The 26911-nt window shown below is 36.7% G+C and overlaps 2 protein-coding genes across 2 annotated transcripts; one reads left to right on the plus strand and one right to left on the minus strand.

The window, feature by feature from the left end:
- The first annotated feature begins 1576 nt into the window (after positions 1 to 1576).
- LOC107813890 (protein LIKE COV 2) lies at positions 1577 to 7858 on the plus strand. The gene is made up of 7 exons (XM_016639206.2): positions 1577 to 1762; positions 3256 to 3308; positions 3550 to 3659; positions 3831 to 3998; positions 4787 to 4884; positions 6360 to 6486; positions 7420 to 7858. Exons 1-7 carry the CDS (start codon positions 1658 to 1660, stop codon positions 7521 to 7523), a joined length of 765 nt encoding a protein of 254 aa, XP_016494692.1. The 5' UTR covers positions 1577 to 1657; the 3' UTR covers positions 7524 to 7858.
- A 2981-nt stretch (positions 7859 to 10839) lies between these two features.
- LOC107813888 (5-formyltetrahydrofolate cyclo-ligase-like protein COG0212) lies at positions 10840 to 19867 on the minus strand. Its single transcript, XM_075232846.1, has 6 exons — positions 19330 to 19867; positions 19149 to 19239; positions 13175 to 13401; positions 12674 to 12749; positions 12119 to 12244; positions 10840 to 11186 (listed from the first exon to the last, which is right to left on the minus strand). The coding sequence occupies exons 1-6, from the start codon at positions 19723 to 19725 to the stop codon at positions 11038 to 11040; spliced, it is 1065 nt and encodes a 354-aa protein (XP_075088947.1). The 5' UTR covers positions 19726 to 19867; the 3' UTR covers positions 10840 to 11037.
- Between the last annotated feature and the right edge of the window lie 7044 nt (positions 19868 to 26911).

Below are 26911 nucleotides of genomic sequence, written 5' to 3' on the forward strand. Positions count from 1 at the left end.
TGAGGCAAATGCATCTTGCCACCAGTCCGGCGCGTAGATTCGATCGCCAGCTCGAGACTTTCCCGGTGAGCTGCCCTTTTGAGTCGTTCTGCAGCAGGTGCAGTCTCTCTTATGTTTCATTTTCTGTCTATTCCTTTTCAGACAGTAGCTAACATTCTTTTGTATATTCTAATAGACTGCCCATATACTAGTGATACCAGGTCTTGGCACACACACTAGTAGGCTTATGACTTTGGTTTTGCTTACATGACTTTGACTTGTGTTCGTTGCTTCCACTTATTTATATTAAAATTGCAAACTTCTAGATCTTTTTAACAAACAAGGAAAAGTCACTACTTACTAATTTATTTAAAAATAAAAAATTACTAGATTGATCAGTGTTGGTTTGCCTAACAATGATGTTGGGCGTCATCACAGCCTATAATAGAATTGGATCGTGACACTAACAATGTTATCCACTTTGTAATTTTTTAAATTTTATTTTATGGGGATGACAACATGATGAAAACAAGTATAAAAAAAAAATAGTTGTTATATGCTAATACGTATACAGAGCACGTAACATAGCAAGTTGATTCAATATACCATTGCCTTCTTAGCCTTCAAATTTGTATTTCAAATCACAATATACCAGCAAGTCATGTATCACTAGTTGCTTAGCATTAGCACGTGATGGACACATATAATAATCATAATTCTTCAAGTTCATGAAAGAAATCAAATAAAATTATAAATTAATAAGGCTTATCTTTGAGAAACGACATCAGAAGGATTTCATCTCTTCATAGAGTTGGAAAATTAACAAAACCAAAGCACTGTTCACCACCTTAAGGATATAATTTGCCTTATGATGCTCGGAATGAACAAGATCTAACCACGGACGTAAGAGCATCGCCTTACACCGGAGATGAACACTAAAACAGAAATTAAATTTGAAGTAAGTGCTCAAAGAGTCTCGTGTTGATAACATGTTATAAAATAAAGACTATAAAGTAAAGATGAGTATAGAGAGAAACTGATGTATTATTCAATGTTTCAAACTGATGTTCATAATGAACTGAAATCTCCTCTATTTATAGAAGAATAGAAGCTGCTGTGTAAGGTGCTACTGCAAGCTGCTGTGTAAGCTGCTACTGCAAGCTGCTGTGTAAGCTGCTGTGTAAACTGCTTGTTAGTTGCTTGTAAGCTGCTACTGTACCAGATATATATAATCTTCTACCGGGGTAATATTTATCCATAACGGAATACTGAAATAATAAGCTTATTGAGGAGGCTTATTTCCAATAGAGTACCAAATAGATAAACATATTTATGGCGAAGTCCCATATGAAAGCTTATTTACAACGGAATAATAAATGAACATCCATAATATAATATATATTTATAACAATCTCTCTTTCTTTTTTCGTTTTTTTTGTTTTGTTTGTGTGGAGGCACTTCAAACTGAAAAAATAAGGTGAATAACAAGAAACTTTTGAGAGCAAAGTTGTATTAAGAAAACTATAGAGGCAACTTTGCAATTCACATCATTTCATCAGAATATGGCGATTTTCATAAATTTTTAGTTCTTTTTGTATCGTCCGACACCACCCTGTAAAACCAATCAATTTCCAACAAAACCCCAATAATTTCAGAAAAATCTCTCCGTAGTCTGAAAATGGCGGAAGATAAGAAAGAGTCAACGTCAAGTTCGCCTCTCCAAGAAGATCCCGAAGATCCCGTCAAATCCGCTCCTTCTTCCCCCAATTCCTCCACTCGCAAGGTTTGTTTACGCCCCCCCCCTCCCCCTCCCGCAGGCACAACAACAAAAAATTTAATTTACTTATAAACTGACATGTTCAAAGAATTTTCACACTATAATTTCACCAGTTATAGCATGTTGTTTATTCTATTTTTTACCAGATCAAACTAACATTAGCATTTCATTTGGTTATGTTTCTGAACTTTGAGTGGCTGTGTGTCCAGTGTGTTAGACAGAAGTTCTCTAACTTAGAGGCAGTGGCAAAAGAAGCAATTGTTATACGATTTTAAGCTGAAAGTTGAAATAGTGAGAATTAATTTATGCATTTTAAAAGCTAAGCTATAGATACATAAATGGTGAAAATTTGGATCTGATTTGGTTATTTGATTATTGGGCTATTTTGCTGGGCATGTAACAGTTGAATGACTTTCTAAATTTGGGGGAATATCAAAAGTCCAGTCCTGGTGGACGAGGTACACTTAAATACACTGAGGAAAGTTTAAAATCTTATGGAATGAAACAAATCTAGCTAAGGACAGAGTATAATGGAAGCAAAGCAAATGATCAATATAAGCAATACCAACTAGTTGGAATTTAACTTTTTATCCGTGTAGAGATTAGTGTGAAACTAGAGAACTCTTAATTTTCCATAGAAAGGTACATTATTTCGTATTGGAATGAAATGGATCCGACTAGAAAAAGATGGATATTGAGGGTTCGTATAGCTAACTCGGGTTGATTTGGGATTGTGGCATAGTTGATTGTTATTGGAAGTTCATCCTCATAAAATTACTAAACAAATGAGTCCAGGGAGCTAGTAAATCAAAGTACAACAGCAGGATATTGCTTGGAAAAATCAAAGATAACAAATTTTTGACTCTAAAAAATTTGGTACTCAAGTCAAATGTTAGTGCTGCCATATTGATTTCCTTAGCTCACTAGCACAACTTGTAATGGCCTCACTTTTTTGGCTGTAATTTTCCCCAGCATTATATTTTTGCTGGTCATCAAGAAAAGTTACTCTTATTAAAAAAAAAAAAAAAGTTGGTGCTCTAATCAACTAATTTCTTATCAAAGAAAAGAAAACTAGTTAGATAGAGCTAACTCAACAAATTCTCTAGCATTATATCCTGCAATGATGTCATAGATCTCCCAAGTTCTTTTTTTTTTTTAACAAGAGAGAGTTGAACTAATTCGTTTGACGACTACATTGCACACAATTACTGAGAGATTTTAAAAAAAAAATAAAAAATCTGGCAAGTGATTAATGAAAGAATGTAAAGCAAGGAAATTGGTTTGGCATCACAATGAAGTGTTGAAGAATTGTGATGTAGAATTCTAGAAGTAACAGTTCTTGCTTGAACTCCAATGTACCTTCAAATATTAATTCACTAACATCCAAGGTTTTGTAAACAAATACCATGCTTGTTCCTTTCTATTTTCTTTCACTGTACAAAAACTCAATTTCCTAATCTTCATATTGACTGGACTAATTCTGGCATTTATTTGATCAGGCTTGCTATGCTGTTCTTCAAAGTTGGGTGTCAAAGAAGTTCATGACTGGATGGTAAGGAGCTTATCAAAATCCCAACACTTTGCTTTTGCCTTATCAACTACTCATGAAAGCAAAATGTACTTTTGCTGGCTTGTGGGACACTCCTGCTTTCTCAGTGGCCTGTCCCTTGGAGACAGGCCGAGAAGTACCACACATCGTCCCCCGCCCTTTCTTTCTATCAGTATCTCTACTACTTTGGTGCCTACTTTCTTTATCTGTATACTAATATTTGGTGGATATTGCCATTTCTCAGCGTGGTCCTCTTCCCTGTGGCTGTTACATTTTTCATCACTTGGTGGTTTATTCAATTTGTTGATGGTTTCTTCAGCCCCATATATGAAAGACTTGGTATTGATATATTTGGTACGTCACTTTTGGCATTACAGGATTTTATTTCCCGTTGTTCACTTGCTGTAGTTATATTGATGCGTTGGTAGTGATATATCTGGTAAATTATTAACAACATCCAAGCTGTGTCTTCAGTAAAAGCCTGTGTGGCTGGTAAATTGATAAGTGCTTCTCTTGTACTTACAGGCCTTGGATTTGTGACATCGATAACCTTCATATTCTTTGTCGGTATTTTTGCTTCATCATGGCTGGGTTCAACAGTTTTTTGGATAGGGGAATGGTTTATAAAGAGAATGCCCTTCGTTAAGCATATATACTCTGCATCCAAGCAAATTAGTTCTGCTATTTCACCAGGTAATAATTACTTTTTGATTGCGAATTTTTAATTTCCTAATGATGAGATATTTAATGAGATATAGATATGTCGACCGGAGATATAGCTTTGATAAAATGTCTTTGAAATCCCCTTTCAATCACCATGACATAATGCTTCCCTTGGACAAAATGCTTATAGAAAGAATGGTACTGTTTCCTGTTTCATTGACTCTTTTGCATATTGGCTGAAGATTGGGGAAATGATTCTCTGCAAATAGTATATCTAAACATTACCCTCCTCAGGCCCCACTTGTGGGATTCCACTTGGTTGTTGTTGTTGTTGTTATTGTGTTGTTACTTTTTAGGGCCAAGACATAGATAAAAGTGTATATGGAATAGTATCTTGTTTCAATCAACCGGTCCAAGTGATCTACTTCAACTAGTAATGGTAGAAGCATATTATATCCGAAGCACATGCCTGTTCATTGTTTCATTTTATGTTGATGTTTGTGATAACAAGGAAATCACATTAGGACACACTATTGTTTAATGCATTACAAAAAAACAACAGAATCAATTCACTAAGCCTGTTCTTGGGGACATATTGCTCATCGATTTTATTTGAACTTTTGACGTGTTGAGGTTTTATTTCCCAACAATTTATGCAGCTTGATTTGATGGGTGTCAAAGTTCTTAACATACCCATGTTTGGTTATACATGTGATAAGTGTAGATGAAATTCTTCTGAATCACTGTAGTTCTTATCTGTCTGTATCTTGCTGCGTTTATAAGACTTATTTGATTTCTTTGGCTTGTTGTTAATACAGACCAGAATACTAATGCTTTCAAGGAAGTTGCTATAATTCGCCATCCCCGAATTGGTGAATATGCGATTGGTTTCATAACATCGTCAGTTGTTCTCCAGGTAGTTCCATCATAATATCCTGTACTGACCAAAATAACTTCCTTCATACTATCCTTAATGTATCCCTTTTTTTTTTCCACTTAAGTAGACCCAACCTATTGTTTTTGTACAACTTTAGTCCTCTGATGCACAAAAACTTCCCTTTTTGGCTTCTACATCCATTTCTGACACTTTTTGAACCTCAGATTTTGCCTAAAACCAGTTGTAGCTTGGAATGTAGTAGAATTACCTTATCAAAAAATACTTGTAGTAGAAGTACATACCTGATATGCTTTATAAAGAGTTAATGTAAGTAATATCATATATTTTTTATATAGAGATGGCAATATCGAGGGAAATTGTGGGTCCTGCACGTTCTATGTTTTGGTCTGGGGAAGGGAAAATGGCTGAGTGGTTTATGGGGTGGTTAATACAATATTGTAAGGTGGTCTGGGGTTCAGGGAAAACTTTGCTATTGCATGTATAGCTTCTTCTCTTGTCTCTCTTTTCTTATTGTTTCATTTCTTGTTTCATTTTTCTCTTTGTTCTATTCTTTTGAGTTTTACATACACTCGTATTTTAGCTTTATATGTATACTCTTCCATGTTTTTCTAATAAAAGAATTTATTCTTCTCTTTAAATGCTGTTAGTGTCATCTGAATTTGACTGTTCAACATTGTCAATTTAAATGTTTACACTACAAAAAAGGGAACAAGATGTATACCTTATAACAAAATTACATTTCGACTTGAAGTTATCCATGCAACATTATGTCTGTTACGGCTCATTGTGTTGAATTGGGATGAAAAGATGAAGGGGAGGAGCTGGGTATCGATCTTTCCGTCATATGTTTATGAATTCAAAGACAGAAAAGAAGGCGAGGGGCTGCTTATATATCTTTTTCAACCCCTTCAAGTTTGACAAAGAAAGAGAAAGTATATGTCATTTAATTCATTTACGGACGTGCCAAACAACATTAGTAGTATGATAAACACTGTCGAGGGGAAGTATTTTAATTAGGTTCATTCCCCGTTGTATCCCTTATACCAACATAGTGGAGCTCATTACATCTAATAGTTACAAGGATGAAGCTCTTATCCCATTGATTTGATTTCAATTGCCATGGGGTGACCAAAAGTTTGGACCTTAAGCTAGAGATTCATATGAATGCCATTGTCCAAGTGATTTCAAGTGCATTTCTTTACCCTGTAAGAGCAATACGTAGATGCATATATATATATATATATATATATATATATCATATATGTTGAATTTAGACAATTTTGACTATAATTTCTACTCTTCCACTCCCTTCCCCAGCATTCCATATCTCTTGGGGAGAAAGAAAGCAAAGCAGACTAAATTTGGACTGATCTTGGAGATACTCTACCTTAGTCCCATTTCTGTAATCCTTAATATTTACTTCTTGCTAGTGTCCCTGCTATTCTTGTTAGTCTGATCACTAAAGGATGTTCTTAGCTATTGATTTGTTGCAGAGAGATGATGGGGATGAAGAGTTGTGCAGCATTTTTGTCCCTACAAATCATTTGTATATAGGGGATGTATTTCTGGTTAATTCCAATGATATCATCAGGCCAAATTTGTCTGTGCGAGAAGGCATAGGTGTGTGTCTCATCCTACTTCTCTGCCATGCTATTCATTAATTAATTCATCTTTCACTTTTTTTAAGTGATTGTTATCATGAATATTTACATTTTTCAGTTCAGATATGCCGCTTTACTTGGCTTCATTAGCATCATTTCTATCTTTGTTGTCAATGGAGATGTTTGGTCATTTTGAGCAGCGTCTTATCACCCTTTTCTCTATTTTTGTATTTTACCAATCAAATTGACCAATTGTGTCCAGTCAAGCCTCGTCTCTATTTTTTTCCTTCGGTAGCCTTGTCGGACGTAGGAAACATTGTGTCTCAATGACTAGTATTGCTTTCCATTTCAATTTACTTGCTGAAATGTGTTGGTTGCTATATTGTGAGGTAAAATTATCTGTGTGGAGTATAAAGAGGGTTTTTTAATTGAGATTCAGAAGGATACCAGTCAATGATGCCTTGTCTTGCAGATAACATTCTGCCCTGCTAAGTGTTCCACGTAGGTTGATAGAATGAGGTTGTCTCCTTGTATGGCCTTGGACAATCTTCACCTCATGAACTAGCTTTTGGAGGTTGCTTGAGCCTAAGTTTCATTTTCTTTTTACAGGCCGTATAGCAAGAGTTACCTTGGTTGAAGTTCTTCTCGTTGTGTTTAGATTCTCCAAACCAATCCATTCACCACACGAATGATGTGACAACAGTACACCAGAAATAACTATCCATATAAGAATGCAAGCTTGGTTAACATTTTGTTGGTGTGGTTCTAATCCAGCAATATCCCTGTTGGCAAAAAAATATCAATTAATCTTCACTTACAGCATCATACACCTATGCTCATGTATTTACTACGGTTTTGTTTTTTCCTTGAGTCAAGGTGAAGTTCTTTTTCTTTCTTTATTGCACTTGACAGAATCCTGCATTGTAATATGCTCTTTTTCCTTGGTTTGCAGAGATCATTGTTTCTGTGGGAATGTCAATGCCGCAGGTGATTTCTCCTATAGAAAGGATCACACGACAGAGCGACCGGATCCCTCTAAACAGAATGTTAAAGTAAACAAAATCAGCATCTCATTTGCTTATGGTTTGCGCTAAGCTACCATAATCTCAATTTTTTAGGGAAGTCGCATATGTATACTGTTGGTCTTCTATGTTCTTTTGATGGTCCAGCAGATCTGAACTGAAGCAATTAGCGACATTGGTGACTTTGTTGTGTGTTTATTCTTTAGGATTAGTAGGAGGAGATCTGTTTGTCGGAAACAAATAGGTAGGGAGGCATTGTTTGGCTGTAGCTGGTTTACATTAATTAACATTTCACCTTGGTCTGTACAGTCTGTAACTTATGAGTTCTTGTGTTTGTATTATAAAGAGGCAATCGGTGTTTATTTTTCAGTGTGGGGTTTCTTATGTTAGCTAAAGGGGAGAACACCCCCCCCCCCCCCTTTTTTTTAAATTTTTTATTTATAATTATAATTGATGTTTCACCTAAAGAAAGACAACAACAACCCAGTGGAATTAAGTGGGGTCTGGGGAGATTAGCGTGTACCCAGACCTTACCTAAAGAAAGAATTTTTTGTATTTCTCTTAATCAAGAATCTTCATATTCTGGCACAAGGACGAGACATAGCAAAAGGTCCTTTTAAATCTGTCACAGGAAGGAGGAAAAATTGCCTTAAGTATATCGTGAATTCTCTTTTTTAAATAGTTAGATATTTAAATGAAGAGTACATATGAACTGTGGATGTTCCTCAGAAATGTTGTTTGTCTCGTTATCATGTGACTACATTGAGATTAACAAATTCATTTGATGCCTCCAATAAATTAATTTAATTAGCAAGCGTGTGGCTGTTAACCACAAGGTCGAAGGTTCAACCCCTTCCTCTAGCGCTAATTTTCCATCTTTTTTCCCCTAACTTTATCCGTGCCATCTTTCCTCACCTCGCTCACGTTCTTGCTAATGTCAAGTCAGCCTTACTATACTCAAGATAAAAAATTTGCTTGGTTGATAATTACAAATAAATGCCCCCTATTTATACTAATCACCTAGGGGCTAGTACGTAAATAATAATTGTTCTACAAGTCATTCCATATTTACAACTAAATCCTTTCTCTAGAATATTCTACACATCTAGATTCTTATAAGGACTTTCCTAACAATTCTATAGGGTTCTAGGGTCTTCCTAAGGAAACCTCTATATTTCTCTAGAACCTTCCTACAAATGCATAAATATCTGGAGCTTTTCTAAAGAAATTCTACATAGTTCTAGGATATTCCACCAAGATCTTGTCCCTAACTTATGTAACCCTTCCATATGACAAAAATATATGCCAAGTGGCACTTACGTGGCATGATGATGTGGCGGGTCATGACATAATGCACTGATAAATCAAATGGCTGAATTTTGACACTGTTGAAATACAATTTGAAATTCTTTTTTTCTTTTGATGCTGACGTACTTAAATATTTTCTTTATTTTGTGCGAAAAGAAAAGAATTTGTTTTATGCTACTCGTAAAAACCGCATTTGTTTTGCAAAGTCAAGGCCCAAAAAATAAAGGGATGTCAAAGGTATATATAGTCATTGGGATAAGTTGATACGAGAACTAATAAATTACCTCTGATGTTTTGCTTAACCCACGAGACATATATTCCTTAACTTGCAAATTTACATAAAACCTTTGTTAAATTTAAAGTTTCTTTTGAAATTTGATGCAAAGGAAGAATAGAAAATGGCTTTCAAAGTTCTCTCTAATTTTCTTGAACTCTTAATTTGGAAAGTTAATATCGAGATCAAAAGAAAAATTGTTTGAAGAGAATGGATATGGATGGAGGGATTAGAGAAGGGCTATCGTTTTATTGCAACGACAGCAAAGCTAGACTTTGCTATAGTTTGGTGTTTATGAGAAAGAGAGTAATTAAAGAGAAATTTTCACAAATCACTATTGTTTAGTGGTTATTAGCTAGTTGTAGCTACCATTTACTATATTACTTTCTATAGCTATGTTTTCAGGCTTTTTAGAGTGTATTTGATGTATTTAAACTACAATATTCATGAATACAGTAGCATTTCTAGGCGTGAAACAGAGGATTACAGCTAGACAGATTATTGTATTCGACTGTATTTACGGCGAGAAACATGGGATTACAACTGTTTTTAAACGGAAAATGAATCAATTAACATAATAGACTCCTAATATAACTCAACAAACTCAATTATAACACACAAATTTTGTATTTCTAGTTATAAAAAAGATTCTCAACTGAAAAACACCCCAAAAATATAGCAATCTTCAAAAAGATTATTTAATTACATTGAATATAGTTAAATACATTAAAAAAAAAAAGGCGTTTTCGTCCTTTGTTGGCAACGGTGCAGCTTCTTGAAGATGATATATTATCTTTGAATTTGATGAAACAGGGAAAACCCTCAAAAGATGTTTGATGTCCTCAAAATCGCCAAATTCAACACAAGGAACTACCATCGACGGAGGAATGGGAATCCATGAGTTTGTATTCATGAAGAAAACTGGCGTTGAGAGAGAGAGTGGAGAAAAATCTGAAAGAATGAGAGAGAAAAATAATACAAATCATATTTTATGGCTTAAGGGTAGGAGGTGACCATAAATAGATATTTGGTTATAAAAATCAAAAGGTAGCTATGGAATATAATTTTTTAAAATGATATTTATTTAAAATAAATAAGGTATCAACCTTTGCTATAGGAGGTAAAAATTCCGTAATTAATTAAACAGGAAGACACTGGCACCTGATCCCCAAAAAATCAAAGTGTGTTTGGTGCGAAGGAAAATATTTTTCTTGGAAAATGAGTGATTTTATCACTTATTCTCCTTTGTTTGATTGGTGAGTGAAAAATATTTTCCGAAAAATATTTTCTAGTGTTTAGTTAGAGAATAGAAAATATTTTTTAGGAAAATAATTTATGCTACTCTCCTCACCCCTTCCCCCAAGTCCCATGTTTCCTGTTCTCTCCACCCTCCTCCCAAATACTCAACGTTTTCATGGTAGATGGGTGGGGGTTGAGTGGTTGGGGTGGGTAGGTGGGGTGTGGAGGTGGGGATAGGAAGTAGGGTGGGAATGTTGAAAAAGAGTTGCGGGAAAACAGTTTCCTCCAATTAGAAGAAAATGAGTTCATGAGAAAAATATTTTTCAAAAATATTTAAGCCAAACATAGAAAAATTGAAAAACATTTTCCTTCGTACCAAACACACCCTCAATGTAGAGGCATTTTCTGTTCAATTATGTAAACGTGAGAGATGTATAAGTGGGATACTAAAGGGATGTTCTCTAATCTCGTCTCAAACTTGAGGATAACTGTAGTCTTCCCCCCAACAATGCATGTAATACTAAGATGGTTTACTTGTTAACAATTCCTTTGGTTTATGGAAATAAAAGTTTGTCTTTACAAGAAAATTTCTTTTACATCACCATTGCAACGTATGTCTATTAGCTATTAAATGACTTTACAGTTTGTTGTATGCTTTGGACCTAAACTAAGTAGAAGAAAACTACACAAGGCTACATAACACAATTTTGAAGGAAAGGTAAATATATCAGCGTCGCCGCTGGGCAGTTGGTGGCAGTTTCTCAGAAGGGCCAGTTGGAAACTTTCGTCCAGTTTCTTGTTCAATTTTACTTTTCAGCTGTCTGAGTATTCGAATTTGACTAAGCTTTTCAGGAGAGAGCTTCTCCCAATATATCCCTGCATGATCATAAGAAAGGTTAGCCAACTGCAATCACTATAGAGCCACAGTGATCAGAGGAAGACCCAGAATTTGAGCACGACGGGGGCATCACTGTGTACTAATCACTAGCGATAAAATTCGGTGTACAACTTTTTGAAAACTTAATAAATTTATCATCCAAATATAAACAAAAAAAGAAGTTCTAAAGAAAAAGAAAATACGGAACAGAAAGAGATTTCTTCGCGAAATGGATGTTATGGGAAGGGAATAATTGAATTGACTATTATATGTTACTATGTTAGTACTAAACTACAATTGAATTAAGAAAAAGATTAATATAGGAAATAAAGCAATTTGCTATTAAGTACATAAATTATGTTGTATTCAAAGAACTAAAATAGAGAGGAGAAGAAAAAGCAAGAACTATAATAGAAACGGAGAAGAAAGAACTAAAATAGAAAGAAGACAAAAAAAGCAAGAACTAAATTAGAAAGAGGAGAAAAAGCTGAAAATGGGTATCGAACCCAAGTCGTTCAGCAGAGAAGGGAACTAGCGCGGCCAACACAACCATTTCTCCCGCAAGCCTTTCTGTGCTTCGGGGCACACGAAAAATATTTAAGGATTCCGCACATGTATGGACAAATATACATATACATATACATATACATATACATATACATATACATATACATATACATATACATATACATATACATATACATATACATATACATATACATATAAAATGTTTTTGCCGAGGCTGGGTCTCCTTGCAAGTTACTGACAAGGAGAAAGTGGAAAGCTCTAAATATGCGGTAAATAAAAACATTTAAAATAGCAAGAACCTGAAGGAAAATAAGAAGAAAAGCACGAATGAAGATACATGCATACAAACAAGAAGAGATTTCTGGCACTGATGATAGCAATTATACATACGGAGTACACTAACCTTGAGGCTTTGGGATGGATGTGTTTGTAAATATGACCTGAGTTGGGGTGCATATTATGTCAACCGGCACATCATGGATCAATAGCTTGTCAACAGGAATGTCATCTACCAGCTGTTCATCATGCACTGAGGAAGCCATCCAAAGAGAATGAACATCAGTTTAGCAAATGCAAGATTTGTTGAAACAACCAAAAGGGCAGCCCAGTGCACAGAACATGCCGTGTTCACGCAGGGTTCGGGGAAGGGCCGCACCCTAAAGGGGTGTGATGTAGGCAGCCTACCCTGATGCAAGTATCAATGGTTGATTCCACGGCTCGAACCCATGACCCATAAGCCACACGGAGACAATTTAACAGTTGCTCCAAGGCTCCCTTTCATTCGGTGAAACAACACTTTCATAATTTTGACAAGCAAGCAAATTTATTTCTCTCATCATCCACGATGATAGGGGGGAAATAAAAAGCTTGATTTGGATTAACTAATAAGCAACGTTTGCATTTTAAGAGTGCGAAAGGCTAAACTTTGATGAAGAAGGGAATCTTGAAAGGGATGTACCAGAAGTGACAACTGGTGTTGAGTCATCAATGGCACCCATGTACCTCAGCATGCCATATTCAAGTTCAGCAAATCCCTACACGCAATGAGACTCGGTATACTATAGTTACTTGTAAAACTTTCAGTTAACTCTTCTTAGATAATGGAATTGAGAGAAGATGATTTACAATAGTAATATGAGCCTTCCTGTGCATCTAATGGGTATATGAGATAGAAGCTAAAGACAGTAATATTCAATATTAATTATTCTATAGAAGGTAAAAGCAGAACTTTCAGCAGAGAAGTTAACATCAGACAATGTACTATGAGGAAAAAGTACCAGATCATACAAAAATTAGCTGCATCATATATGACGGGAACAGTCTATTCATGTTCTCTTACGATATGGCTAAGTGGAAGGGGTTTTCATTCCCTTCTTCTTAGTGCACATAACCCAATTCCCAGACCTAGCTTCTTGCAGTATGAAAAAGTAGACAGGTAAAAATTGATAGACATGCTGACCTCTCCTTTGCCAAGTCTTGCACCGGTCCTTGGGTCAACAGCAACCGAACCAATAACAATCAAATCCACCTTTATTTTCTCATCCAATCCAATTGGTCGTCCATATTTGGCAACTCCAGCAGAGGTGCAGGCCTCCTTAATGGTACCAGGAGATAACATACTAGATTCAAGTACAGAGAAAAAACCTGTCCTAAGGCGAGGCTGCGGTGTCAATAGCTTCTTCCCTCCTACAGAAAAATAGGATTTAGCGATGAGTGAATCAATGTCAAATTATAAGTCAAAAGAGGGAATTTCATACTATTTTAAACTGCACAAAATCTAACATTACAACTGAAAATTTATGAATCAGGGTAAGAGCTAAAGTAGGTTCCTAGTCTAATCAAAGAGTAAGGTATTCCTGTTGCGGAAGCCAAATGTATAGAGTGTGAATAAGTCACAACTACTATACCAAAATTTATGACAGCCACCAAATAATAAATAAGACAACAAAGCAACAATAAAGGGAACACCAGAATTTACGAGGTTCGGCTAATTTTGCCTACTCCTCGGACACAACCAATATTTTATTCCACTCTAAAAATACAAGTGAAATAATACTAAAGAGAGAAGATACAAATGCCTTAAACAGATGAGAAGGCAAATGAGAGGTGTGTTTAAATCCTAAACATTAAGCCTTCTTTTATAGGGGGAAAATCCCCCCAACTTTTGTTTTCCCACCGATGTGGGACAAACATTTTGTCAAATTCAACAAATCTCCACCTTGGCAAAATTCCACATCTTCAATTTTCTCTCAATAACAAATTTGGTTGTGTCTTCATCTTCAATCTTCAGTGTTCAACAATGTTGATCAAATCCAAACAATGTTGAAACTTGATCGCAGTCACCACCTTTGTCAGCATATCAGCAGGATTCTCCGTAGTATGAATTTTCTTCACTGTGACTCCACCTTCTTCTATGATTTCTCGTACAAAATGATACCGAACATCAATGTGTTTCGTCCTTGCATGATAAACTTGGTTCTTCGCTAATTGAATAGCACTTTGACTATCACAAAAAATTGTGATACCTTTTTGTTCAACACCAAGCTCCTTTAGCAATCCTTGAAGCCAAATTGCCTCTTTCACAGCCTCTGTAATAGCCATGTACTCTGCCTCTGTTGTAGACAAAGCAATTGTTGACTGCAAAGTAGACTTCCAACTAACTGGTGCCTTTGCAAAAGTAAACACATAACCAGTAGTTGATCTTCGTTTGTCCAGATCACCCGCAAAATCTGAGTCACAATATCCAACTACAGACTGATTGTCTTCCTGCTCAAAAACTAACCCGACATCTACAGTATTATGAATATACCGTAGAATCCACTTCACAGCTTGCCAATGCTCCTTCCCAGGATTGTGCATATATCTGCTAATAACTCCAACAGCTTGTGAAATGTCAGGCCTTGTGCAAACCATTGCATACATCAAGCTACCAACAGCATTTGCGTATGGTACCTTTGACATATACTCTCGTTCAGCTTCATCCATTGGCGACATAGTAGTACTTAGCTTAAAATGGGAAGCAAGTGGAGTATTAACTGGCTTAGTCTTGTCATCTATGCCAAAACGTTGAAGTACTCTCTTCAAATATTCCTTTTGAGATAAACAGAGTTTCTTTGAACGTCTATCTCTAATTATCTCCATGCCAAGAATTTTCTTTGCCTTACCCAAATCCTTCATCTCGAACTCCTTCTTCAGTTGAATCTTCAACTTATCAATTTCTTCCAAATTCTTGGAAGCTATCAACATATCATCAACATATAGGAGAAGATATACAAAGGAACCATCTTTAAGCTTGTGCAAATACACACAATGATCGTATTTGCTTCTCTTGTACCCTTGCCGCAACATAAACTCGTCAAATCGCTTGTACCATTGTCTAGAAGATTGTTTCAATCCGTACAATGATTTTTCAAGTTTGCACACCATATTTTCTTTTCCAGCAACTTTGAATCCTTCTGGCTGAGTCATGTAGATTTCCTCCTCCAAGTTTCCATGTAAAAACGCAGTTTTTACATCCATCTGAACTAGTTCCAAATCCAATTGTGCTACCAAAGCCAACATAATTCTAATGGAGGAATGTTTTACAACTGGAGAAAACACTTCATTGTAATCAATTCCCTCCTTTTGAGCATATCCTTTGGCCACCAATCTTGCTTTGTAGCGAACATCTACTTGGTTAGGAAATCCTTCCTTCTTTGCAAATACCCATTTGCACCCAATTGCTTTCTTTCCCTTCGGGAGATTGGCCAATCTCCATGTATGATTCTGATGAAGGGACTGTATTTCATCATTCATGGCAATCCTCCACTTATCTTCTTCTAAACTTTGGACAACGTCTTTATAAGTAGTAGGAACATCATCAGCTACAATTGAGGTTGCACAAGCAACCGTCTCTATGAGACGAACAGGTTTCGTTATTGTTCTTTTTGGCCTGCTGGTTGCTATTGATTCAAGTTGTTGTTGAGGTTCCTGAGTTGGAATCTCCTCTACTGGCTCTCCTTCCAGAGGGTAATCTTCATTTGTTTCCTCATCTGCTTCTTGTGTAGGAAAAATAAATTTTCCCTCAAACTCCACCTGCTTAGAAGCACCTTTATTTTGTTTGGTGTCTTCTGTTACCTTATTTACCATAGCAGATTCATCAAAGGTAACATCTCTGCTGAATATTACTTTCTTTGTCATAGGACACCATAAGCGATATCCTTTGACTCCAGAAGTAATTCCCATAAAAATAGCCTTCTTTGCCCTTGGATCCAATTTTGACTCCGTCACATGATAATATGCAGTTGAGCCAAACACGTGCAAAGAGTTATAATCTACAGCAGGTTTTCCATACCATTTTTCAAATGGTGTCTTGCCATTAATAGCAGCAGATGGTAAGCGATTAATGAGGTGGCATGCATATGTAATTGCCTCAGCCCAAAATTCTTTGCCCAAGCCAGCATTGGACAACATACACCGTACCTTCTCCAGCAAGGTCCGGTTCATACGTTCTGCCACTCCATTTTGTTGTGGTGTATGTCTAACAGTGAAGTGTCGGACGATGCCATCATTTTCACATACCTTATTGAAATGATCATTTTTGTATTCACCTCCATTGTCTGTGCGAATACACTTGATCCTCCTGCTTGTCTGATTCTCCACCATCGTCTTCCATTTGAGAAAAATTTCCAACACTTCATCTTTGCTCTTCATTGTATACACCCATACTCTTCGGGAAAAATCATCAACAAAGGTTACAAAATAGTGCTTCCCACCCAATGAAGGTGTTTTGGAAGGACCCCAAACATCAGAGTGTACATAATCCAAAATGCCTTTAGTATTATGGATCGCTGTACCAAATTTAACCCTTGTCTGTTTCCCTTTGACACAATGCTCACAAAACTCCAAGTTGCAAGCCTTTACTCCTTTTAACAATCCTTGATCTGATAGAGTTTTCAAGGATTTTCCTCCAGCATGTCCCAAGCGCATGTGCCATAGCTTGGTTGCTTCTGCCTCTTTGTCGTCACTGGATGTCACTGTCGCTGTCCCAATAACTGTACTGCCACGATAGCGGTACATATTATTATTCTTCCGATTAGCCTTCATTACCACTAGTGCACCGGAGCATACTCTCATCACTCCATTTTCTGCAATGATTTTGAACCCTTTTGATTCTAGGGCTCCCACAGAGATGAGATTCTTCTTCAAATCCGGTACATATCGAACATCTGTTAATGTTCTGATCATTCCATCATGGTTCCTTAATCGTATTGAACCAATGCCATATGAGGTAAGAGGGCTGTTATCCGCTGTGTGGATGACTCCATATTCTCCTTCTTGAAATTCCACAAACCAGTCCCTGTTGGGACACATATGATAGCTACAAGCCGAGTCCATCAACCATATGTCTGATGATGTTGATGACTCTGTTGTAACTAATGAGAAGTCTGAATCATCACAATCAGCTACATTTGAATCCATAATGGCCTTTCCATTGTTATGTTTGGCCTTATTCTTCAACTTCGGACAGTCTTTCTTCCAGTGCCCTTTTTCTCGACAAAAAGCACATTCATCTTTGCTGGGTCTGGATCTTGACTTGGATCTTCCCTTCTTTGTCCTCGTTTGATTTTGAGGACGACCCTCACAAATAGTGCTTCTCCTTCTCCGCCCTTCTGTTTTTCTCGCTTTCTTTGTTCATAGCTGTACAAAGCCGAACAAACTTCTCTGAGAGAAACTTCGTCATTTCCATGGAGTAGAGTAGTTTCAAGGTGCTCGTACTCATCAGGAAGTGACGCCAACAACATCAAGACCAAGTCACCATCATCATAAGTTGTATCCATATTTTGCAAATCTGTGACCAACTTATTGAAACTGGTGATATGTTCATTCATCGTGGTACCAGGAACATAGGTGAAGTGAAACAGTCTCTTCTTCATGTACAATTTATTTTGACTGTTTTTCTTCAAAAATTTATCCTCTAGTGCTTTCCATAATCTACTTGCAGAAGTTTCCTTTGTGTATGGATATTTCTGCTCTCTAGCAAGGTAGGATCGAATGGTACCGCAAGCAACACGATTGATAATTCTCCAATCTTCTTCTCCAATAGCATCTGGTCTCTTTTCTTCAATAGCAAGATCTAGCCCTTGTTGAAAAAGGACATCTAGAACCTCGCCTTGCCACATCCCAAAATGCCCGGACCCGTCAAAAATTTCTACCGCAAATTTCGCATTTGACACAATTCTTGTCATAAGCGAAGATGCCAATGATGACGTATTGTTGACACTTGATGTAGATTCTTCTTGTTTATTATCTCCCATATTTGACACAAATATTATTTAATAGCTGACGACACAAATCAAGATTATTTCCTTTCTGATGTAGAAGATCAGACTAAGCTGCAACTACAGAGCATACTCAGACAGAACCTTGACACAGTTACCAAGATAAATCTTTTCTGATGTGGAAGATCAGACTATGCTGCAACCACAGAGCATACTTAGACAGTACCTTGGCTCTGATACCAATTGTTGCGGAAGCCAAATGTATAGAGTGTGAATAAGTCACAACTACTATACCAAAATTTATGACAGCCACCAAATAATAAATAAGACAACAAAGCAACAATAAAGGGAACACCAGAATTTACGAGGTTCGGCTAATTTTGCATACTCCTCGGACACAACCAATATTTTATTCCACTCCAAAAATACAAGTGAAATAATACTAAAGAGAGAAGATACAAATGCCTTAAACAGATGAGAAGGCAAATGAGAGGTGTGTTTAAATCCTAAACATTAAGCCTTCTTTTATAGGGGGAAAATCCCCCCAACTTTTGTTTTCCCACCGATGTGGGACAAACATTTTGTCAAATTCAACAATTCCTACTATCTCAAGAAAAAAGGTCTGCATTTCATTTCACGATCTTCTATAGTTCTATTTCGCCTATATTTTGGACAAAGCTGGAGAAGGGTCTATTTGTGTCCTGAGAATATTGTCTAAAAAATTTAACTAGATCAAACATACTGAATTTGATTACTCATATTCTGAGAAAGAGCTTTTTAATTAAAAAGGGGCAGCCCGGTGTATTAAGATCCGGCTATGCGCATGGGCCGGGAAGGTACGCAGCCTTACCTTGCATTTCTGCAAGAGGCTGTTTCCGTGTCTTGAATCCGTGACCTTATAAAATAATTTGTTTAAACACTACGTTGACTAACTTCTATCATAATCTTCAATTCAAACTGCATTTATCCAAAACCAGTGCTCATAACTCTACATTATCTGTCGTAAAACAGAACAATGCAAAAGTCTTGCTATGCTAATTTTTTCTTTTTCATTCTTCATTTATTGCAAAATATTCACGAATCAAAAGATAAATATTCAACCATCATCTCATTAGAAAAAAAGTAAAGAAACTTCAAACATTAAAAAAAGAAGATAAGTTCATGAAAGCCCACCATCAAGTGTGAGAAACCTGACTTGCTTTTGTGGTGTATCTGGATTTACCTTCACACACTTGGCCCCTTTAAACTCCTCCAATTCACTCAACTTACATTAAACAATAAAATATAAAATTAGCTAAACAACTCACTTAATTATTTTATTTAAAATCCCTTTTCAGTTTTCTTATCTTTGAACCTTATTCGCAGCAACTGAAGCTCCAAGAAAATTGGGTATCCGATGATGAACGGGCCTTGGGAATTGGGCTATATTTTGGGCTTCCATTAAGTCCCAAATCCGTTTTCGGATAACCCATTTCCAAGCTTTCGGGTCTTCTTGGTCTTGGGTCTCTCTTTCATAAGTTTCAGCCATGGCTTTACGCGCCTCGGCGTCGAGTCTGTGACGCTCCGCCTCGTATGCTGCGTCGTCAAAAATTGCGTCGTTTCTCTTTTGGGAATCCACTTTGAGTGAAAATTGGGGAATATCAGAAAAATTGAGAGAAATAGGGCAGTGGGATTTGGAGAGAATTCGGCTGTGTTTGGTTATGGAAGTGAAAGGAAATGCAGAGGAAATTCGGAGTACGTGTAATTCCATGAAAGGTAGTTCTTTCTTTCTCTTGAACTTCTTCAAAGATTATTCACTATTTGGATTTTTGGAACTGATTTTCCTTTTCCCCTTTTCTCATTTGTTTCCCTTTTTGGTCTTTTTCTTATAGCTTAAGGGGGTAATTTTTTTTCATAGGGCACCTGTTAGAGTATTTAAATTTGCCTCATCTATATAGTGCTTCACATTTACTTCTAAAAACATTTCTTACAAACACAACAAACAAATATAAACTCATTCGTATATAGTTTGGAATGAAGTATACTATACCATAGTCTAAAGGTTTTATGTTGAACAAGATTAAAAGAGCGTACATAGAAGCAAGTTCATTGACGCATTACATAAGGTAAATGTGGAAGTGAGGATTGATACACAAATCATCCCAAAAGAGGAAGCTTTAAGTATCCTGAGTCACTAATCCAAGAAAATAGAAAGATAGACAATGATGTCAGACATAGTACTGGAGCGGGTCGATGAAATGGAGGCTCGTATAGTATGTTACTCCCTCCGTTCCAGTTTATGTGAACCTATTTTTGTTTTGGTCCGTTCCAAAAAGAATGACCCCTTTCTGTATTTGAAAATAATTTAGTTTAAACTTCCAATCTACCCTTAATGAGAAGCTTTTATAACCACACAAATACTCTGGACTCTTTTTTTTTTTGACTTGTTTAGGACCACAAATTCTAAAAGTCTTCATTTTTTCTTAAACTTCGTGTCAGTCAAATATATTCACATAAATTGGAACGGAGGGAGTATATGATAATAATGTGCCACCAAGACTTAAAGGTAAATTCTATAGAGTAGTTGTTAGAACAACTCTATTGTATAAGGCAGAGTGTTGGCCACTCAAGAATTCACGCGTTCAGAGATGAAAGTAGCGAATATAAGATGCTTATATGTGGGTGTATTAATAATAGGAGAGATAAGATTAGGAACGAAGATATACGAGACAAGGTGGGAGTGTCCTCTATGGTGGACAAGATGCGGGAAGCGAGACTAATATGGTTTGGGCATGTGAAGAGGAGGAGCACATATACTCCAATGAGGAGGTGCGAGATGTTGATGGTAATAGGTCTAAGGAGAAGTAGAGGTAGACCAAGGAAGAATTGGGAGAGGTAATTAGACATGCCATAACACATCTTCAGCCATTGAGGACATGACCCTAGATAGTAGAGCATAGAGGTCGAGGATTAAGGTAAAAGTTAGTAAGTAGTCGAGCGATTTTTCTCTTTTTTTTTGTGAAATAGCATGGTTCTAGTTTAGAGTATCTACTCCCTTTTTTCCTTATCAGTATTAATATTATTATTCTATTTTATTTTATTCTTTAATTTATTACTATTATTATTTTTTGATTTTGGGTATCTTTACTAATTTTACTGTCAATACTTTATTTCTAGTAGTTTTATATTATTTTTTTCTTCTGCATTTTTTAAACTTATTTTGAAAATCTTTTTCTTGAGCCGATGGTCTATCGGAAATAACTTCTCTACCTCACATAAGGTAGGGATAAAATCTGCATACACCTCACCTCTTCATACCTCACATTGGATATATTATTATTATTGTTGGAAGTACTACATTAGAGAAAATGAAGGATACATGATTTTAAATAAATACTACTCCATATAGAACAAGAAAAAAAGAACATGGCGTAGATCGCGCATGTTGTACATTTTTAATAAAATTTTCACAATATGTGATGAATTATACAAGCACTAAGAAGCTGTTCCAGCCTGCCTATGGGGTTGAGTGATAAAATCAGTTGAATTCACCAGTTAATCTAACATGCAATTGATCAGAAGAAGTAACCTAAGAGAAGAGATGGAAGGTGCAGAGAGGAGGTGAATAAGATGAATCTGGAAATTGTATTAACCGAGTGCAATACATGTGAGTGTGGTCCCTTTATAGACTTTACTCCTAACCACCTCTAGCTAACGTTGAACTTAATTATCATATCAGTCCCTCAACCTATTGCGTGTACAAGCTAGTCTATACACCAATACTTACCTTCAAGTTGTAGGATGAAACACATTGAGCACTCCAAGCTTGGATAAGAGGAAATGTTGTTGAGATGAACCCAGGCCCTTGGTCATCAGATCAACCAACTGCAAGGTGGTAGAAATGTATTATGGTGCCAACTGGCCATTCTTGATTTTTTCTCGAACAAAATGTCAATCTATCTCGATATGATTGGTTCTTTCATTGAAGATGGAATTGGTAGCTATTTGCAGGGAAACCTTGCTGTCACAGTGTAAAGGTACTGGCACATGAACTTGTAGCTCCTATAGAAACCCAAAAACCATGTGATTTCTGCAGGAGCTGCTACTAGACTTCTGTACTCAACTTTTGCTGAGCTTCGACTAACAGTTTGTTGCTTATTGGATTTTCATGAGAGAAAGGAATCACCTAGTTTAATGATGTATCCTGTGACTGACCTCCTGGTATTTTTACAGGAGGCCCAGTCTGAGTCACAATAAGCAGACAATGTGTCTAGAGGGACAATGTGCTCAACAAAATTCCAAGGCCTGGGGCTATTTTAACATATCTAACTACACGCAGTGTTGCATCTTGATGAGATTGTTTGGGATGCTACATGAACTAACTAAGTACCTAGACTGCAAAACTAAGGTTTGGTCTGGTGATGGTCAAGTAAAGCAGCTTCCCGATGAGTCTTTGATAGCTCCCAATTTCCTCCAATTCTTCATCTCCATTGACCCCCACATGCTTGTCATAGTCGACAGTAGTCAACTTCTGGTTTAAGTCAATAGGAGTGGAGATTGATTTAGCTGCTGCAAGTCTAACTTCTGATATCAATTGGAGAGAATATTGCCTCTGTGTGAGTGGTATCCCTTCCTTTGATCTCAGAACTTCAATGCCAAGGAAATATCTTAGTTCTCCTAAATCTTTTACCTTAAAGAAATTTTGAAGGGTCTGTTTGACTTCTTCTATCAGTTCTGCATTGCTCCCAGTGATGAGCAAGTCATCCGCAAACGCTAGGATAAGGACAATGTGAGAATTTGTCTTCTTAGTAAAGAGGGAGTTGTCATGAGCACTCTGATTGTAACCTGCCTCCAACAAAACCTCAGTCAATTTAATATTCTATTGCCTTGAGGCCTGCTTGAGGCAATATAGTGATTTAAGAAGTTTACGGACCTTGTGCTCCCCTTGTTTCCAAAAACCTTGAGGCAAATCCATATAAACCTCCCCATAAAGATCTCCTTGCAGAAATGTATTATTTACATCCATTTGAAATAGATTCCATCCTCTAGAAGTTGCCATGCTAATGATTGTCCTTACAATAACCATTTTTGCCACTGTTGAGAAGGTATTATGATAGTCCAAACTTTCCTGTTGAGTGTAACCTTTTGCCACTACTCTAGCCTTGTACCTCTCTATTTTCCCATTTTCTTTATATTTTATCTTAAACACCTATTTAGATCATATTGCCAACATGCAGATCAACAACTTCCCATGTGGCATTGTCTTAGAGTGCATTAATCTCTTGTGATATTGCCTCAACCCAATTCTTTTCCTGACAGGCTTCCTTGGAGGGCTTTGGTTCAATCGCGCTGCTGAAAACACTCCCAAATAGGCTTTGTAGTTCTCTGACAAATGAGTGTAAGAGACAAAATTCGAAATGCAATAGGGGCTATTCTGGGAGCTGGATGCTATAACATAGTCCTTAGCCAAATAGAAGGTCTTGAAACTCTACTAATGTAACGACCCGACTAGTCATTTTGAACTTTAGCTTTCCATTCGGTGGTTTGAGCCTTTGAGTAGCTTCATATTATGTATTATCACTTATGTGTATAGTTGGTCTCGATTTTTGAGCGGTTCGAGATTTATTTGGAAGAATGGTTCTCATTTTTTAAGCTTTAAGTTGGAAGTGTTGACCAAGGTTTGAGTTTTGGATAAACAAACTCGGAATCATGTTTAAATTATTCCAGTAAGTTTGTAAGATGATTTTGGACATATCCACAAAGTTTGGTTAAATTTCGATGAGTATTGGATAAGTTTGGGTTGTATGGTGATTGTTTTTTATTTCGACATCGATTTAAGCATAAAAGTTACCATATTGAGCTAACAACCTTTGATTTGTGTTCGACTATTCGATTGTATCTGTATCGTAATTTTAGAACCATAGCAACTGAAATCATCAAGTTTCAACATCGTATGAGGAATTTATGGCCATTTTACTAAGAATTGGGTTGCCAGATTTTTCAAATTAATTATGAAATTCCACTGAATTCGTATTAAAGAAAATCTACACTTCTTTCAAATATTGAAACCAACATATCTCCTTCATTATAAAGTCAAATGGAGTGATTCAAAAGCCTAACTTGATCGAAATTTTACGAGGAAACCATTGGAGGTAACAAAAGTGAGCTTCAGGATTGTTTGGAACAAGAAACGAGGCAGAACCATTGGACATTTTTGGCTATTAACGTTGTTGGAGTTTTTCCCATCTTCAAAGTTTGGGATTGGGAGAATTCAAGGATGTTCTTCAAGTTTCTTCCCTGGGGGTAGGTTCTAAACAATAACCTAAGCATTTCCTTTTGATTCATACACTTGGTTTAAGCTTTAATCCATGATTTTAATTGGAAACATATTTAATTCTTTAAATCAAGACCTAGGGTTATGTCCTAAATTTTCAAGATTAAAAAAGGGTTGGAGGAATTTATTTCTCGATTTCTTTTGGAGTTTTGTTCTCCTAATATAGGAGAACAACATACTCGAATTTGGCAAGTTTTAGAGGAGAATTTCGGGAGTTATGAGACTCAACTAGTGTGGGTTGGACTCTTGGGTTATAAACACCCAAGACCGATATTTTGGCGAATTGGTTAAGCTATCAGACTCCGATTGAGTTAGTTTTCATTCGTGTGAGCTTGTATTGGTTTGATCTTCGCTTGGGTAAGCTTGGACTCGGAATCAAAGGCGAACCCGACATTGACTTTTGTTGACTTTGGGATTTTGATTAAAGATTCGACCTTTATCGATTGGGCTCGTTTCCTTTGTCATTAGTTGATCTTCTTGAGTTGCTTTTGGCTAGTTTTGAGTCTTTCGGAGGATGGTACACGAGAGATGATGTTTCTAAAGTATTGTTTGGCATGCTCGGTATTGGATTCGGCTTGTTCAAGGTAAGTAACACTTCTAAACTTGCTGCTGAGGGTATGAATCCCTGAACATACGTGTTATGTGTTCGGTGTTGAGATGACGCACATGCTAGGTGATAGGCGTGTGGGCGTGCATCCGTGTGAATTATGACTCGGTTGATTCTGTGATACTGTGTAGTTACCAAATCTTGTTTCTATCCATGAAATTTCTACGTGTTAGAGAAATTGAGTCGTGAATCATGTTAGAAATCATGTTTAGACTATATGCTTATTCTGTTGGGACCCACAAAGGTCATCTCTGCTATTGAGTTATTTGCTTAAATTGTAGTTACATACTTAGTCATAGTCATTCATTCGCATATCATATCTCAATCTTTGTTATCCTTTGTTGTCACATCATGTCATCATTATTTAGGCTGATTGGCATGAGATTTGTGAGCCCAAGAGGCTGGAGAGATTGATGACTGAGTTGGGGCCTGAGGGCCAGATTGTGAGTGATATTTATGGGATTGGGCTACACGTCGCAACAACTTTTATTGATTCATTACGGGATCAAGCAGCACGCCGTAGTAGGTTTTGTTGATCCATGATGGGATCGGGTTGCACACAACAGCAGGCCATATTGGATTATATTAGGGCTTGGGCAAGATTCGCCCCTCTGGAGTCTGACATACCGTCAACGAGCATAGACACTGAGTGCCGAGTGCCGAGTGATTGAGTGTGAGACAATGATATTGGGTACTCTGGGATTGTGAATACATGAGTTCATCACTGTGATGCATTATATTTGACATGCATACTTGGCATGTAGGCATAGAGATGCATTTCCTCATGCTAAACGATATTGTGACATTCATGGCTTCACATGCACATTGACATGTAGGCATAAAGTGTACTTTCCTCATGCTATCTGATAATGAAACATCTTATCTATTATTGAATGTGTTTGGAAAAAATCACAGTTTTCTGATATAATCATATTTTGGTGATTTTAGTAAAAGATTTGTGTTTTAGTATTATACCTGAAAAACATGCCTATTTTTTCGTAACTGTGAACAAGCTGAGCATCATATCTTTGAGTTATTACTTGTGCTGCTTTTATTATATTGTTACAAGTTGTTCTTGGCTATTTATATTGGACTCTGACCGTGGTCCAAGCTCTTCATTGCTTTCAACCTAAGGTTATGTCTGTTACTTATTGAATACATATGCTCAGTTGTACTCATACTAGATTTTGGAGCTGATATTGCTGTGTATGGTAGGAGCTGGCATTGAAGATGTACCTGCACTATGGTTATAATTGCCTCTTGTTCTTGGTAGCTTTAGATTTATAAATTTGTTTATGTATATTTCGAACAGATGATGTATTTATTTCATACCAGCTTTGTAAACTCTAAATCTTAGAAGCTCATGATTTGTACTACCAGTTCTTGGTTGTTGTATAAAAGTTTAGTTATTTCATTATTATTTTCTCAATAAATCTCATTTGAAATTGGAATATTATTAAGTTGGCCTACCTAGCGGGTTGGGTTAGGTGCCATCAAGACTATTTGGATTTTGGATCGTGACAAGTTGGTATCAGAGCTCTAGGTTCATAGGTTATGCGAGTCATGAGCAAATATCTAGTAGAGTCTTACGGATCGATATGATGACATCCATACCTATCTTCGAGAGGCTATAGGGTATTTAGGATAAACTTCTCATCGTTATTTCCTTATCGTGTGTCATTGATTTAGCTTGAAGCATATCTCTTTGAATTCCTTCTACTCACTCGTATGCGCATGTGAGCGCTCGATATCAGCTGTACATCGACAACTTGTGGATTCCATGGATGGGGTACGAGATATGTTTTTTTGTGTTTTGGTGATGGGTCAGTCTACAGGACTTGAGGTCCGGTTTGGATCGTAGCTTAGGCATGGTAGTTTCACTTGTATGAGCATGTGCTTTTGGACTTCTATGTCCAGTAGTGTCCCTATGAGTGGGACTGGTGGCTCGGTGAATGGTTGGATGGGTATATGATGAGTAGTATGTGACTGCGGGATGTGTTCAGATGGTTTGAATGT

This window comes from Nicotiana tabacum, chromosome 16 (assembly GCF_000715075.1).
Source record: "Nicotiana tabacum cultivar K326 chromosome 16, ASM71507v2, whole genome shotgun sequence".
In the NCBI taxonomy this organism is placed as follows: domain Eukaryota; kingdom Viridiplantae; phylum Streptophyta; class Magnoliopsida; order Solanales; family Solanaceae; genus Nicotiana; species Nicotiana tabacum.

Coding starts and splice junctions, on each gene's coding strand:
- LOC107813888 (XM_075232846.1), bottom strand. CDS start 19,725: ATGGAATTACACGTACTCCGAATTTCCTCTGCATTTCCTTTCACTTCC. Junction 13,402..19,148: donor CAGGTTTCTCACACTTGATG/GTGGGCTTTCAT, acceptor ATTTTTCTGTAG/GAGGGAAGAAGCTATTGACA. Junction 12,245..12,673: donor AACACCAGTTGTCACTTCTG/GTACATCCCTTT, acceptor TGGCTTCCTCAG/TGCATGATGAACAGCTGGTA.
- LOC107813890 (XM_016639206.2), top strand. CDS start 1,658: ATGGCGGAAGATAAGAAAGAGTCAACGTCAAGTTCGCCTCTCCAAGAA. Junction 4,885..6,359: donor CATCGTCAGTTGTTCTCCAG/GTAGTTCCATCA, acceptor GATTTGTTGCAG/AGAGATGATGGGGATGAAGA. Junction 6,487..7,419: donor GTCTGTGCGAGAAGGCATAG/GTGTGTGTCTCA, acceptor CTTGGTTTGCAG/AGATCATTGTTTCTGTGGGA.